The sequence below is a fragment of the Arachis duranensis genome, chromosome 3, assembly GCF_000817695.3.
Source record: "Arachis duranensis cultivar V14167 chromosome 3, aradu.V14167.gnm2.J7QH, whole genome shotgun sequence".
Classification (NCBI taxonomy): Eukaryota; Viridiplantae; Streptophyta; class Magnoliopsida; order Fabales; family Fabaceae; genus Arachis; species Arachis duranensis.
Genome location: NC_029774.3, coordinates 21,058,050 through 21,075,065, shown reverse-complemented (window position 1 = coordinate 21,075,065; position 17,016 = coordinate 21,058,050). Strand labels below are relative to the sequence as shown.

General features: G+C 37.3%; 1 protein-coding gene across 1 annotated transcript; it reads right to left on the bottom strand.

Moving 5' to 3' along the window:
* Window positions 1–3,315: 3,315 nt before the first annotated feature.
* Window positions 3,316–6,377, bottom strand: LOC107477970 (protein FAR1-RELATED SEQUENCE 5-like). Its single transcript, XM_052258187.1, has 5 exons — window positions 5,623–6,377; window positions 4,371–5,556; window positions 3,821–3,925; window positions 3,637–3,666; window positions 3,316–3,450 (listed from the first exon to the last, which is right to left on the bottom strand). The coding sequence occupies exons 1-5, from the start codon at window positions 6,375–6,377 to the stop codon at window positions 3,316–3,318; spliced, it is 2,211 nt and encodes a 736-aa protein (XP_052114147.1).
* Window positions 6,378–17,016: the final 10,639 nt, after the last annotated feature.

Here is a 17,016-nt window from a genome sequence, read left to right as displayed (position 1 = left end):
CCGATGGAGACATGGCCAACAAGGGTTCACTTCCTCCGGAGAAAGAGATCGGCCCTATGCACCTGATGGCAGAAAGTCCCAGTGGAACTACCTTAACAGAACCATCTCAGGTTGTAAGTATGAGTTTGTCTCTTTATGAAAAACTTGGCATGTAACGTTAAAGCATTGCATCCTTGTGTAACCTGTATGGTAATGTATTCTTTGTAGAGCCAAGTAACTTGTATTAGCTCGTCATCCATCAACGCTTTGACCACTGTAGTAGACCTCCTAGCGTCGAAGGTAGAAGCATGCGAAAGGCGGCAACTTGAGCGCGACTCAGCTATCGATGTTATGCGTTCTATTCTTCTCAGTATCCAAGCTAGCGTCACAAATAAGATTGCAATAGAGAAGGAGTATTCAGATGTTATCGAGAATTTGTGTGCAACAACAACACCTAAGAGGAAGGCAGACAGTAAGAGCTACAATAATGTGGAGGACTTCAACAGAACCATTCGAGAAGCAATATCCATCCTTGATGATGACGAATCAGCGGCAAAGCCACCGAAGATGCCAACCAGCAGCCACAATAGAAACCAGAAGAGTGCCGGCCAACAAGGTTCATTCAAGGTACGGTTATGTCTAGGCTACAGTTACGTAATATTTTGGTTTTTGTCTTTTCTGGCCTTTCTTAGTAACGAAAAATTTAATTAATTATATTTTTTCAAATGTTAAGGGATTATTTTTTTCTTTTTCTTTTTAATTTTTTTCAATATTATTAAATACATCATTTGTGCTTGATCTAAATTCAGATCACTTTTACATCTTAGATTCAAAGCCAACTGGACAATGACCTTTTTTGATACTTTTTTCGGTATGGAAAAAGGCAATGATACGTGGTTTTTTTGAAGACCCATTAAGGGTTTGGCTGGGCCACTATCCAAATTAGAATCCAAATTGTAATGCTATTTTGTCTAATAAAAAGTTGTGAGGAAAAATAAATTGCGAACAAAAATAATATTTTATTGAATAACCATGCTCTACATCGGAAACTTAATCCATAATAACTCTGTTGCAGACCGCAACAGAGGTTGTGGCACACAAAGAGACGAAACTGATATCCACCCAAGGGAAGCATTTCACCCGCTCAGTTGGAGCCTCACAAAACACTCGTGGAAGTTTGTATGGATGCCCAACAATGATACCTAAGAATAACTACGGGCGCACTTCTACAAATTTGCTAAGAACGGGTTTCATTGGTGGGACCACAAAATTCCCTGGACTAGGACCTGCTGATCCAATACAGGGGTTTCCAGTGAACCCACCTCTAGTAGGTCATCTAAACGGACCACGGCCGCCGCAGTCCACCTCTGTTAGATTGTTTGGCAATCTGATGAACACAATGTGCTTGGACGCCTTCTTAGGGGTTCCGGCGGACCAGCGATTCCTGAAGCCAACAGACAACAAAGTCACTGACTTGCAGAAAGCAGTTGCTGCTTATGCATTTAACCCAATGGGAGACCCCATGTAAGTTTCGATCGTGAAACTCTTTGATTATGATTCTTGTTTGTGACCTTTATTTTTATGGCCTCTATTTTGTTAAGTTGAGATTCACACACTACCTTGCATGGAAGAGCTGGTTAGGTTTGGACATTGTGTCTTGCAGCGCCACAACATACTCACCCTCCAGCCCCCTCATATGCCAGATGATAACATTTTTGAAATGTTTGCCTTACGGCTAAGTTTAGCCACTCGCGGAAATGATGGGGTAGAATTCTGGACTTTGCCTCCTGGATTCGCGGTAAGTCGGCCAATGACACAGTAAAATACGTGATATAATTTTCTTTATTGATGCTTAGCTCCAAAATGTACAGATTGATTTTCGAGAGGGAAGGTCTGCTGAAGAACTGGCCAGTCGTTACAAGGAGAGATGGATGAGGCCCTCTAATAGCCTCAATTATGTAAGTTGTTGCCGCAGTTATCGTTATTGGCAAATACTTGAATCAATTCATGCCTCACAATTGTTGGTATTCTTTTAGATTTATATTCCCGTAAAGGATGCATGTGGACACTGGTATCTGGCGGTTGTGGCATTCCGAGAGCGGACCTTGTATCATTTGGATGCTAGTATGGATGAAGAGGGGAGCGTTAATAAGAAACTATTCGTCAGAAACCTGGGGGAGGCCCTTTCCCGATTGGTTGCTATTGGGGAGTATTCACCCTCATTAGCTAAGAAGGCCACAGAGATTACCTGCTTTAGCATTGCTAGCGCAGATGGCCTACCTATAGGACAGCCAAGGTAAACTATTTATGTCTATGCAAAATGTTTCCCTCCTATTTGCTAGTTATTGATTGGCTTAGTTACTTAACTTTTTATGTCCATTAGGGAAGCATGTGCAATTTGGGTACTCAATTGGATGGCTATGGCTGGTGCTTTCCAACATAATATGCTACCTTGTATGGACGACAAAGTGGTGAGACTGCACACAGCATTAGGCCTGTTGATGTCACCTGCCAACGAGGCCGCTGAATGGATCACTACTTGTGTCCCTGGACCTTGAGTACCATGTACATGGCCGACCGCTTACCTTTTGAACTTTAGTTCTGAACTCAGATGTTGGTTATTTTGTTGTTCACGTAATAGCTTGGGACACTTTTTGGGAACTATGTAGTGTGTTATGTTAAGGTATTTTATGGTTATGCTCCTATTGAGAATATTTACCTTGTATTAAGACTTTTAAGGTCGGTTATTAAGACTAATGTTTTATTTAATTTCTAAAATTTAGATAGAATTTGATATTTTATTATCTGAGGATGATTCAATTATTTAGTAGTAATTTTTCATATAACTTTTCAAGTTAATGGTAAATGAATTAGATATTCCAAATTCTATATAATATACAACAGTCATTAGTTAACTTTTATATTAATAATTGCCTAATTTTTTTAAAGGACAAATTTAGTGAATTTTGTTGACATCTATTTATATTAAGTATATAATGTATACTTAAATATTTTATTGGCAGGCTAATAACATAATTACCGTTATTGATTATTCTTATTACTACAAGTACATTCATTTAAAATTACTACAAGTATATTAATTTTTTTAATTTAAATTTATTGATTTTAAATGGTAATTTTTTTTAAAACTAAATAAACATAACTAATCATATGAGTACAATAATACGACTACGTGTATATTTTAGAAAGACCAACTTAAGTTAAAAAAGAGTGCAATAATATGACTACGTGTATATTTTAGAAAGACCAACTTAAGTTAAAAAAGAGTACTCACAGATTATAATAAAAAAAGGTTCTAAATTTTCACACATAAATTTAAATTTTTCTAAATACAAATGCTATGGCATTCTCCTCTTCCACCAAATACTCCGTAGTCCCTAATTTGCCGTAATGGGAAGCAAAGCCCAATGCCAAGTGAACATCAACATCCAGGTTATTCCTTTGTGCAATCTTCACAATTTAGCAGACTTATTATACAGAAACTTTAAATAAGCAAATCATCTATAAGAAACCAAATTTAAGCAATTCACATTCTCACTAATCATGGTAAGAAAAGTTGGCTGCTTTCAACACTGAAAAATAATTAATCGACGGATTTAGGATAAAAAAAGTGAGTAAAATAAATATCAGAGTCACCTGCAACAATATTCTTGCACCAGTTCTATACTAAAATGGACATACACATGAACTAAAGTAACAACATAATTATAAGTGAAAGCTCACAGCAACAACCATAACGTTAAAAACACCAACACTAAAGTGAAATGGGAATCATCGGCAGACTGCTTTAGGGTTGCGAACTGTAATATGGGTTTGAGACAGGGATCTCCATGTCAAAGTTGTCACTGCCACCATCACCATCCCAAAAGAAACTAGTGTATTCCACATCCGTCCAATCCGGCCTATAACAATCGTCTTGGGGGCTCTGAAAAACCATAATTAATCAATGTTTTATAGCAAAATATATAGATATATAAGAGTAAAGTAACTGTACTTTTGTCTAGTTATTTTTATTAGTAATATATGCTTAATGAAGTACAATCTAAACAAATGCTATAAGTCGAATTGCTCAACAAACCTCAACATGATGAATGTTCTCCTCCAACGCATTACTATAACGACGATGCCCATGTCTGCGTCTCTGGCTGTTTAAAGCACATGACACCCGGTTATGCCCGACGCGGCGACAAACACCACACCGTTTAACACCTCACAGCGATGAGTGACTCATCGAACCCCTTCTTTGGCGCTTGCTGTGACGCAGCATCAGGGGGTTCCTAATGCAGCCCTCAAGGGTGGTTGACTCTGCATGTGGCTCGGTCCTTTCCTTGTCAGCTTGCATACATTGTTTTTTGTTCCTTAAGAAGTACTATCTCATTCTGAAATTTATCCCTAAGTTCGGAGAATTCAGCATCGCCAGCAGAACCAAGAAGGCATAACTCCCTGCAAAGATCGCTTAGCATCCAGTTACGGCAAGTGACCATTGAATCCCAGCAAAAAGGGCCATTATCCATGAATGCATGAACCCTTGAACGTGCATTTTTGGACCACCTATCAAGAATGAGACTCTTGGGTAACTTAGTAGCATCAAGATGAACAAGGACGGCAACAACATGATCACATGGTATTCCAAGCGATTCCATCCTCATGCAACTACACTTGTATATTTCTTCATTCGGATAGTGAGATACGCGCCACTCTTTATGCAAACTTCCAGAACGTGAAAGCGTGTAAATCTCAAAAGTTGGTGTGTACGTGCACGAACGAATCTTCAAAGTGCAAGCTCTCGAAAGCATTGGACGAAATAACAAAAATATCTCTCTGGTGAGCATGTTTGCTGCCGACCTCTCCAAATCATGCAACGGGCTTTGTAGTACTAGGTCTCCAACAATTGACTGTAAATCAGACTGTGCTTCTCTGGATCTCATTTGGGAAATACACCGGAAGAACTGTTCAACAAAATCTCTCAGGTTATGCCTCGAATGAACAAATTTCCCAAGCATAGAATGCAATCCCTCGCATCTAGAGGTTGTGCGAAAGCCTCCAAAAAAATGTCCTCTCATGTGAGCGGTTGCCCACATCTTGCGCCTAGCATAAAGATCACAAACCCATTCATTGTCATGAAGACCCAAGCTAGACACCAAGTTCTCCCATTTCTCTTCAAACTCTGACACCTCATAATCAAAAAGCATACATTTCTTAAACTCGGACGTAAATGTTGGGTTGCTGAGATTTGATGTTGCATTCCTTATCAGGTGCCAAGCACATAGGCGGTGATAAGCACCGGCAAACACAGTCTCAATGGCCTTTTTCATTGCTCCATGTCCATCGGTAATCACACACCGAGGCTTATTTCCCTTCATGGCATCTAGAAACTGTTCAAGTAACCACGTATACGTTGCCTCGTTCTCATTTGCAACAAGTGCAGATGCAAACACAATGGTTTGGTTATGATGATTGACACCGGAAAACACAACTAAAGGGCACATATACTTATTCTTTCGATAAGTCGCATCAAATGCTACCACATCCCCAAACAAATGGTAGTCCAATTGGCTACAATTGTCTGACCAGAAAAGGTGGACCAACCGATCCTCATCATCCGCCAGATATCACACGAACATTCCTGGGCTCTCTGCTGCCGTTGATTCCAAATACTTAAGGCAAGCCTTGGCATCACCGCCTATGAGCCTCCGTTGCTTGTCTATCTGATTATACATATCTATTTTCAAAAAGGGCACATTATGAAATCTGCCTGCAGTGTGTACAAATGATGAATAAATTTGAGGAGTTTTAATACCAACTTTCAGCATCATGTTCATCTGATCAATTGCAGCAGAATTCATTTTCCTATGCCCAGGAAGCATAAAAGTTAACATATCATCAAGCATCTCATGGTTGTGTTCTTCTTGAAAGTAGCTTACAATCCATCTGCCTGTCTCCTCATGTATATGCACACGCATCTCTGTCCCACATCCACATCTAGTTGTAGGCTTTGGTTCCCGTTTGCGTCGAGCGGCGTCATTATCAGAGCACAAATCTCTAAATCCCTGTCTAAAGCACACAAATGCTTGTTGTGTCACATCATTGTTCACATTGCGTCGTATCTGACTCTTCCTTGCAGAAAAACCATTCATTTTAGCATACAAGTTGTAGAATGAAAAGGCAACCGATCGATCTGGAAAAGGAAGCCTTCGAATCTGATCTGCAGTTAGCTCTTTAAACTTCACGGTTTGGAGGTCCGCAATCCCGTTAATTGCTCTGTTGTCCCAGTCATCATAGAAATTGTCACCAAAATATTCATCGGAATCAGAAACACAATCAGACACATCTTCGAGTGTCCTTTCCTGGGGATCTAAATCATGCAACACGTTCATTCCTTCACTGTACAGCGGTGCTTCTTGCTCTGCACAAAAAATCTTCTAACCCGGCCTGAAACCATATCGGCAAAGACACAAATCAAACTTTAACAAAATTTCATCAACAACATTGACCTACAAAAATATTATTTCGAGAAAGAAATATAGTATCCTTACCATGAAAACCGATAGGACACGACAATGAAATCACAGGGGGGCTACAGTCCACAACAAAAATAGAGCATTGATACCGTAATTAACACACTCCAACTAAGAAGCCACTCTAGGGTTTCAACGACGGCGATGCAACCCCATGACAAGGACGTCCAGTGAAGACGGATGACTTGTTGGGGGACAACAGTGGCTCTTTCGGAAAAAGGAATTAGCCTCGCAGTGCGGAATCAACAGGACACGATGAATTAGTCTCGACAGTGGCCTACTTCTTTTCTTTCTTTATTTTTTCTTTGGCCATACCTTCTTTTTTTTTATTTTATCCTATCACAATGTGATCACTTTTTTTACCTAACGGTCCACACCCATTAAGTGATTTGGGGCCCATATTGCTTCTGTGGTTATGTTTATTGAATTGTCTTTAAATTTGAGGCAACCTTGTAATATGAATATCTCTAATGGTCAAAACAAAAATACTAGTGAAACAGGACACGAATGCAGAAACTTGTGTCAGACTGTACGAGGCACATACGGTACCTGAATCAAGGAGGCCCAGGCTAAAACTCACCATAAAATCTATAGGTGTAGATATTTCATACCATCTACATCATAGAATTTGCCATCAAATAAATGCACATGATGCATGTCTGCTCTATGGCCAATGAGTCTCATCTGTCGGTTATAAAGCCAAATCCGACATGTTTGGTAGCTAACCTTGGACAGAACACTAAACATGGAGCAAGTAGGATCAATCTGCAATCCTTGCATCTTATCCGTGTACCTAGAGTAGGGGACAACCTCACTTTTTCCTCTTACCCAGACGGTGTTACAGTTTTCGACCTGGAGCAAGCAGCGACAGAACTCAACCCTTGTCTCTTATCCGAAGTCTTGAACTCTTATCCGGAGCAAGTGGATAACACCATTGTATCTTGCCCGGAGTCACATATATCTCATAATCATTCAATTCATTCAAATATCATACGTTAATATCATTCTTCATTGTCCTTCACTCAAGTTCAAACATCATCAGTCCATCTCTCATTCAATTGCAATCCATCATTATCATAATCATATTTATCAATCACTTCTTATTTAACATCACCAACCCTTCATTAGTTCAGTTAACACTTTACAAAATTCTTCCAAATATCTCCTCAATTTATTTAACAGATTCATCCTCATTCTAAGGCTTAAAGGTTCACTAACAAACCTTAAACAAGTGTAAAGGAGGTTTGAAAAGTTAGAGATTTGGTTAAATATTCAAAAATATCATATTTGACCAAAACAGAAGTTTCGCGTACACATGCCATGTTTTACGTATGCGGGCGTGTAAATTTGCCTATCTCGCATATGCGACTCTCGTCCGCGTACGCGAGCGCCTTAGACAGGGAAGCCTTCACGCGTAGCGTGGTACTGCCCGCGTACGCGAGCTTGTAAATTTTCCCATTTCGCATATGCACGCACACACCCGCGTATGCGGGATGTTGGTGTGGTATTTTACAACCCACAAACTAACCGGCAAGTGCACCGGGTCGTACCAAGTAATACCTTACGTGAGTAAGGGTCGATCCTACGAGGATTGATGGATTAAGCAACAATAGCGTTTGATAGGATTAGTTAGACAAGCAGAAAAGAGTGTTTTGGTATTCAAAAAGCATTAAACAGTAAATTAAGAATTTCAGAAAGCAAGCAGCGATGAGTTGGGAATAAAATATGGAGAAAACAGTTAAGACTTCAGAGTTATCTATTTTTCCGGATTTACTCTTCTTACTAACTAATTTAATCATGTATGATTTAATTCATTGCAAACTATATGTGACTAGACCCTAATTCCTTAGACCTTCCTAGTCTCCTCTAAAATTCATTAACTGCCAATTCCTTGGTCAATTAATTCCAATTAGAGGGTGATGATCAATTTCTAGTTTATATGCCAAAAGAATCCTAATTATCCAAAAATAAGGAGATTATATGTCACGTATCCCCTTAAATACAAACAATTAGAAATTCAGTATAATATGTTTTCAAACTGTTGTTCAAGTAAAGAGTTTTTCCAAGTTTTACAAGAACTCAATTAGAACATGAGTCATACTTCCGTTCTACCCAAATTCATAAAATAAAGAACGAAAACAATTATTGAAATATAAATAAAAACATGAATAAAATTAGAAAGAGCAAATGAATCAATCCATACAAATAGACAGAACTCCTAACCTTAACAGTGGAGGTTTACTTGCTCATGATTGAGAGATGTAAATTTGTATAGAATTCCCTAATGAAATCTCCCTAATGGAACCTCTCCAATAGAAGAGAGGTCTCTCCTTTTTATAACTAATCCTAATTAATTTAAAATCTAATATCTAAAATTAAGATAATATCTTTTCCTATTTTCAAATTCAAATTTGAATTTAAATCAGAATTAATTAACTACTCCGCATCTTGTAACGTGGGGACCACTTGGCTTCACTAGGTCCGCGCCTAACTTGGGTGCTAAAATGGGGCCCAAAAAATCACCCCAGCATTTTCTGCGTTTTCTGCACGTGGTGTATATCACGCGTACGCGTCAGTCACGCGTACGCGTAGATGGTCTCTTCTGTGAGCCACGCTGACGCGTTGGTCACACGTACGCGTCACTGTGCAATTCTTCAAATCACGCGTACGCGTCCATCATGCGCACGCGTCGCCGTGGAAAACTCCAATTCACGCGCACGCGTCAGGCACGCGTGCGCGTCGCTCCTTGCAGCCATCTTCTTTGATTCTTGTGCTGCAGAAACTCCATCAAATCTAGTTGAATGCTACCTAAATTAAATAAAATTGCACAAAACTCAAAATAGCATCCATAGTGGCTAAAATATAATTAATTCTTAATTAAACTCAACAAATTAAATGAAAATTCATTGGGAAAAGATAGAAAAGATGCTCACGCATCACAACACCAAAAACTTAAACTGTTGCTTGTCCTCAAGCAACCAAAACTATTATAAGCTTAGGATGTGAATTTGCATGAGAATGAGAGTTCGATTAAGCCCATGTCTCTTCTTATAGTGGGGTTTACAACTGCAATCCTGAATAGTTTTGGCATTTCACTTTATCCTTTGAAGTTCAGAATGATTGGCATCCATAGGAACTCAGAATTCAGATAGTGTTATTGATTCTCCTAGTTTAGTATGTTGATTCTTGAACACAGCTACTTTATGAGTCTTGGCCGTGATCCTAAGCATTTTGTTTTTCAGTATTACCACTGGGTACATAAATGCCACAGACACATAACTGGGTGAACCTTTTCAGATTGTGACTCAGCTTTGCTAGAGTACCCAGTTAAAGGTGCCCAGAGTTTTTTAGCACACTCTTATTACTTTTGATCACGACTTTAACCGCTCAGTCTCAAGCTTTTCACTTGACACCTTCACGCCACATGCACATGGTTAGGGACAGCTTGATTTAGCCGCTTAGGCCAGGATTTTATACCTTTGGGCCCTCCTATCCATTAGTGCTCAAAGCCTTGGATCCTTGTTACCCTTTACCTTTTAGTTTAAAGGGTTATTGGCTTTTTCTGCTTGTTTTTTTCTTTTTTTTTAATTTTTTTCGCAAGCTTTGTGTTTTTCACTGCTTTTTCTTGCTTCAAGAATCAATTTTATGATTTTTCAGATTATCAATAACATTTCTCTTCTTTCATCATTCTTTCAAGAGTCAACAATTTTAACATTCATAAACTTCACTATAAAAAATATGCACTGTTCATGTCATGTATTCAGAGTTATAAAAAATAGTAAAATACCACCACATTTAAGTAAATAAGACTACTCTTAAATTTAACTCAATTTCTCATGCAATACATCACTTCTGTATTTTTTTATTTGAATTCAAGCTTAGTGATTAACACATGAGACATCTTTTCAGAATTAAAGCATTTAAGAGAAAACCAAACTAGACCTAGGATTCTCACTAATAAAGGATCATGCAACAGACAAAGCAAAATAGCAGAAAATCGGAACATAACATAGAAAAAGAGGGGAGGAATAAAAAATGAAAGGAACTCAACCACCCTAGTTATCCTAGTGGTCATTTTATTCTTCAGGTTGTGCTCCTCTGTGAAGATGATTCGCCTCCCTTTTGGTGCCATAGGAATAAACAGAAAAGCTTTAAGCGAAGCGTCAACACCAAACTTAAATGTTTGCTTGTCCTCAAGCAAAGAAAATCTGAAAACAAAAACAAATGATAATATGAAAGAAGAATAAAAGGATAAATGAATAAGAGAGAATTAGGATTGGGAGAGAGAGAAAGAAAATTAAAACTGGGCGGCGAACTAGTGTAATTGTGCGGCGCAGGCGACGCGTACGCATGCAACACGTGTACGCGTGGGTCGCAAAATTTTCTTCAGGACGCGTAAGCGTCAGGCATGCGTACGCGTGCCCTGGGTTTTGTGTGTTTCGCGTGAAACCAGCCGCACACACACACAACTTTCTGTTCGCGTGGCTAGGGAACCAATATTGGCATACGACGCGTTCGCGTTATGCACGCGCACGCGTGGATGGCCGTTTGGTCAAATGACGCGCACGCGTTAGGGACGCGTACGCGTGTTCAATTTTGTGCGTCTAGCACACTTCCAACCCCAAACCAGCATAAGTCTCTGCCCAAACACATATTTACGCCGTTTTTCTAGGTCATGTGTTCACGTCAGTGACGCGCACGCGTGGAGTGCCAAAATCACCAGTGACGCGCACGAGTGGGGTACGCGTTCGCGTGGGCTTGTTTGTGCGAAATGCATTATTCCTGCGCCACTCCCGCGCAACTCTCTGTTAAATTTTATTTTTCATGCACATGTATATGATGCATACGCGTCACCGATGCTTGCGCGTCATGTGCTCCTCTTCTTTTTTTTTATCCGGTTCATGTTCTAAAATAGCTGCATGATCAGAAAATTAGTAAAAATTCAATAAAAATCAAATAAGTAAGAAAACTATTATTACAAAAAATAACTAAGAATGAAAAGGAACGATTATACCGCGGTGGGTTGTCTCCCACCAAGCACTTTTAGTTAAAGTCCTTAAGTTGGACATATGGTGAGCTCCTTGTCATGGTGACTTATGCTTGTATTGATCTAGGAATCTCCACTAATGTTTGTAATTCCAATGGCTACCGGGATCCCAAACTAGGCGCATAACGCCTTTGGGCAAGTTGAAGCAAGTGACAAAGCCCCAAGAGTGTTGATTGTGGGAATGAATCCCAGGGTCCCAAACCTTACTTTTACATCCGTCTTCTTGTGGATCACCATTGTTCCCACCGGGTGGCAAGCTATCTGAATTCTCACAGAGACATCCAAACAACCTTCTAGACCCATTCAATTGAGCTCTACACCAATCCTTGCACTTCAATTTGGAGCATGCAACCATATTGAACCTTGCTTGACAACTCTTGCCACTAACCATCTTCCTCTTACTCTTAATGTCACAAAGAGCTCTAAGTTGACCATCCGTCTCCAGTAGCCCATATTCAAGTGGGAAAGTAAAGGTTAAGGATAGGAATTTTACCCATTTGAATGTTGTATTGGATGGTGATGGCTTTGGAAGAGGTCTTGCAAGCTCCACTCCCTTGTGCTCTCCTTTGAATTCTTCCACTTCTTTGCAAGCTTCCTCAATTTCAACCTCTTCCTCTTGGTAGATGTCTTCTAGTTCAATCTCTTCTTCATTGCTTACTAAAGGTATGGGAGGTTGTGCATCTTCCTCTTTTGTGGGTGCATCTTTCTCCTTTGCTTTTGCATCTTTCTTTTCTTCCATGTGTGAGGATGAAAAGTTCTCTAGTTCACTGGAGTATAAACTCCTTTGATTGATTTCCTCACTTTCTTTCATAGGATCTTGCATTATATTTCTTGGGAAGGAATTTGTTTGCTCCTCTTCCTGTGACTTAATAATTGACTGCACATGTTTCTCTATATTTTTGACACTCGTCTTTATATCATGTAAGAATTCTTTCATGAGAAGCTCAAGATCTGATGGTATTTGAGATGAATAAGGAGATGCTGACTCTTGATATGAATAAGAAGGAGATGATGGTTCTTGATAAGTGTAAAAAGAGGATGACTCTTGGTATGAATAGGGAGATGGTGGCTCTTGATATGGGTAGAAAGATGATGGTTCTTGATATGGATAGAGAGACGGTGGTTCTTGGTATGGATATGGATATGGTGGTTCTTGATAGTTAGAACATGGAGCATTGAAGTTTCTTTGGTTTTGACTTTGCCAACCAAAATTTAGATAGTTCCTCCATCCACCATAATATGAATCACTACTTGGGTGTGAGTAGTAACCCATGTGATCTCTCTCCATTATTTTTTCTTAGCACAAAACACCAAAAAGGATTAAACGCACCATGTGGTAAACAGGAAAGCAAAGAATAAAGAACAGAATTCTAAGAATTAAAATAGGAAAAAAAATTAAAATAAAACTAACTAGGAAACACCAAACTTAATTTCAGAAATTAAGAAAAATATTGGTGCTATTTATTTATTTAAATTTTTTTTTGAATTTTTTTTAAAAAATATAGATTTTAATAAAATTAAAAATAAAACGTCTAATCTAAGCAATCAAATAACTGGTAGTTGTTAATCACAGTCAATCCCCGACAACGGCGCCAAAAACTTGGTGTGGTATTTTACAACCCATAAACTAACCGGCAAGTGCACTGGGTCGTACCAAGTAATACCTTACGTGAGTAAGGGTCGATCCCACGAGGATTGATGGATTAAGCAACAATAGCGTTTGATAAGATTAGTTAGACAAGCAGAAAAGAGTGTTTTGGTATTCAAAAAACATTAAACAGTAAATTAAGAATTTCAGAAAGCAAGCAGCGATGAGTTGGGAATAAAATATAGAGAAAACAGTTAAGACTTCAGAGTTATCTATTTTTCCGGATTTATTCTTCTTACTAACTAATTTAATCATGTATGATTTAATTCATGGCAAACTATATGTGACTAGACCCTAATTCCTTAGACCTTCCTAGTCTCCTCTAAAATTCATTAACTGCCAATTCCTTGGTCAATTAATTCCAATTAGAGGGTGATGATCAATTTCTAGTTTATATGCCAAAAAAATCCTATTTATCAAAAAATAAGGGGATTATATGTCACGTATTCCGTTAAATACAAACAATTAGAAATTCAGTAAAATATGTTTTCAAGTTATTGTTCAAGTAAAGAGCTTTTCCAAGTTTTACAAGAACTCAATTAGAACATGGATCATACTTCCGTTCCACCCAAATTCATAAAATAAAGAACGAAAACAATTATTGAAATATAAATCAAAACATGAATTAAATTAGAAAGAGCAAATGAATCAATCCATACAAATAAACAGAGTTCCTAACCTTAACAGTGGAGGTTTAGTTGCTTATGATTGAGAGATGTAAATTTGTATAGAATTCCTTAATGGAATCCCCCTAATGGAACCTCTCCAATAGAAGAGAGGTCTCTCCTTTTTATAACTAATTCTAATTAATTTAAAATCTAATATCTAAAATTAAGATAATATTTTTTCCTATTTTCGAATTCAAATTTGAATTTAAATCAGAATTAATTAACTACTCCGCCTCTTGTAACGTGGGGACTACTTGGCTTCACTAGATTCGCACCTAACTTGGGTGCTAAAATGGGGCCTAGAAATCACCCCTCAGCGTTTTCTGCATTTTCTGCACGTGGCGCATGTCACGCGTATACGTTAGTCACGCGTACGCGTTGATGGTCTTTTCTGCGAGTCACGCGGATGCGTCGGTCACGCGTACGCGTCGCTGTGCAATTCTTCAAATCACGCGTACGCGTCAATCACGCGCACGCGTTGCCGTGGAAAGCTCCAATTCACGTCCACGCGTCAGGCACGCATGCACGTCGCTCCTCGCAGCCATCTCCTTTGATTCTTGTGCTGCAGAAACTCCATCAAATCTAGTCGAATGCTACCTAAATTAAATAAAATTGCACAAAACTCAAAATAGCATCCATAGTGGCTAAAATATAATTAATTTTTAATTAAACTCAACAAATTAGATGCAAATTCACTAGGAAAATATAGAAAAGATACTCACGCATCAGATCTCTGGGCAAAGCCCAGGGTACACGTCGCGTGTGTGCTTGCGGACGCATACCTAGCAAAAGTAGTAAAAAACTGCTAAGTTCTGTAGCAATTATTTTAGCACACCAATCTTCAAACGTGCATAAATTTTTCGTTACGTTCTTCGAACGGCATAAACTTCACGGACCCAATTTCTATTTGAAATAAGTTTGATAAAATTTTAGAGTCCGAAAACTAAATTGTGGCCCCCAAAATCATTTAACTTCAACAAGTTCACATAGTTCAACTTATCTTACGGTCGTCTAACCTAAATTTTCACGTTACATTACACATTATCTATGAGAAACTAAAATCATATCTTGGCCGATTTCTCCCTAACAAAAAACATATCAAATTTCCTCTTCTTCACAAGCTCCAAGTTGCAATTTCCAATTCCACAAGCTCAATCACCCAAATTTCGTTCCGAACCGTCAAATTAAACTCCAAATTAACAAGAATACAATCTACTTCACACAACATTATTATAATCATTATAGGGCTCTCTAATTCAATGATTCACTAGGGTTTAAAAAGTTTTTATCTTATCCATAAGTCACACAGGTAAAACTCAATGATTACCCGCTACTAGAATTCATATAAACCATCAAAATCATTCAATTTCTCAATACTAAAATCTAAGATTTTTGAAACTGAAAAGGGGAGATCTGGGTGAGAAATGTGATTTTCTTACCTCACTGTTTAGATGGTTTCGTAGAGAATTTTGAGATGAACGCGTGGTCGTTGACGGCTCATCAATCGGAATTTCAAATTGAAAGTTAGAAGGATTTGAAGGTTGAGAAAATTCGGGGATTAGGGTTCCACATTTTTTCTCTTCCCTTCAGCGTGTGTGTGTGTTAAATGGGAGGAAGAAGGCTGAGTTTGGTTTTTTATATGTTAGGCCATAGGTTTGGTTTGGGCCCGATCCAACCGATTCGGTCCGTTAGTCCAATTTTAGACTAAAATATTTAAAATTAGTGTTAAAATTCATCTTTTAATTATTTTTATTTTTTTAAACTATAAAATTTAATTTTCTAATTCCTTTAAATAATTATTAATTTATTCGCTATTTCTTTATTAATCTAGGGTTTTACATCCTATCCTTTAACAAAAATTTTCGCCCTCAAAAATATCGTTAACCATAAGAGTTCGCGAGAGTAGTTCTCTTTTTAACTCTCTGTATAATTTTCCGACCTCTTGCCAATCTTTACAATAACTTATCCCCTACAACTTCTCCTCCTCATCCTAATAGTCATAATGTCTCCTCAATCTTCGATAATAACAAAAATAACATGTGATATTAGTTATTACGAGTGTTACGATTCGATAATAACGCTTAGTCTATTTTAAATTTTTTTAATTACAAAACGTAAGTCTTTTCATAACATAAAAGTAACTTAAATAAAAATTCATATACATTATATGGTTAGTATAAATTTCTAATTTTTTATAATTAAAAAATATCATATTTTGATACGAATTTGTATCAAGAATAGAGAGAATTAGAGATAATCAGAGAGAACAGAAGAGAAATTCGTAAAATTAGAGTCAAAGAAGAAAAGTGGAATTTTCAATTACATCATGCATATTTCACATTATTACATCATACTCCTATTTATAGTATAATTCTCTAATTGGATTAGCTCAATAATCCTATTATTACCCTACTCTTCAAAACAACCTTGTCTTCAAGGTTACGAAAAAATATAAATCCTAATAAAAATTATAAATACTAATTACAAGTAATAAAAAAGATATTAGTAATCCTAAAATAATATTATCTATGGTAGGATCCCATTGTTTAAAAAATCCGACACCCATTAGTTGATTAAAATAATTATCTAAATATTTTTATAAAATTTTAGATTAAATATATAAATAATTTGTCAAATACAAAAATTATTTTTCATTTATAAAAATATTATTTTTATCACGTTTTTAAATTATTTAAAAATATTTTGTTGATAAAAAATTATTCGGACGCAATTTTTATAAAATGATCAAATATTTCGTGTTTTCCAAAAATCACTAATATCTAAAAAATGAGTCTTGTTAGGGAGCATGTGTATAATGGGATAATCATGGGATAATAAATATCTCATATCATAAAACTACTTATCCTAAAGGATTGACTAAGGATCGAACTCTTAACCTTTCAGATCTAAAACTCTAATACTATATCATGATACCACTCGTTTCAGAGGCTTATGCTAATAGAAGATTTCATACAAATTAATAATTTAATTCTATTAATTTTTTGAATCATTTGGTTGAAGTTGAAAAATTCAACCATTGCAATAGAGACAATACGTTAAACAATTGAATTGTTTGGATGGTACAAATTAGAGTACTAACTCCGATTTATTATTTTATTATTTCTAGCTGATAGA

What these genes read in the sequence shown, in the direction of transcription:
- LOC107477970 (XM_052258187.1), bottom strand. Translation starts at nt 6,377, where the DNA reads ATGAACGTGTTGCATGATTTAGATCCCCAGGAAAGGACACTCGAAGAT. An exon ending in ATAAATTTCAGAATGAGATA is followed by an intron (nt 3,926 to 4,370) that starts GTACTTCTTAAG and finishes ATGGTTTTTCAG; the next exon opens with AGCCCCCAAGACGATTGTTA. An exon ending in GTGCAAGAATATTGTTGCAG is followed by an intron (nt 3,451 to 3,636) that starts GTGACTCTGATA and finishes TAAATTGTGAAG; the next exon opens with ATTGCACAAAGGAATAACCT.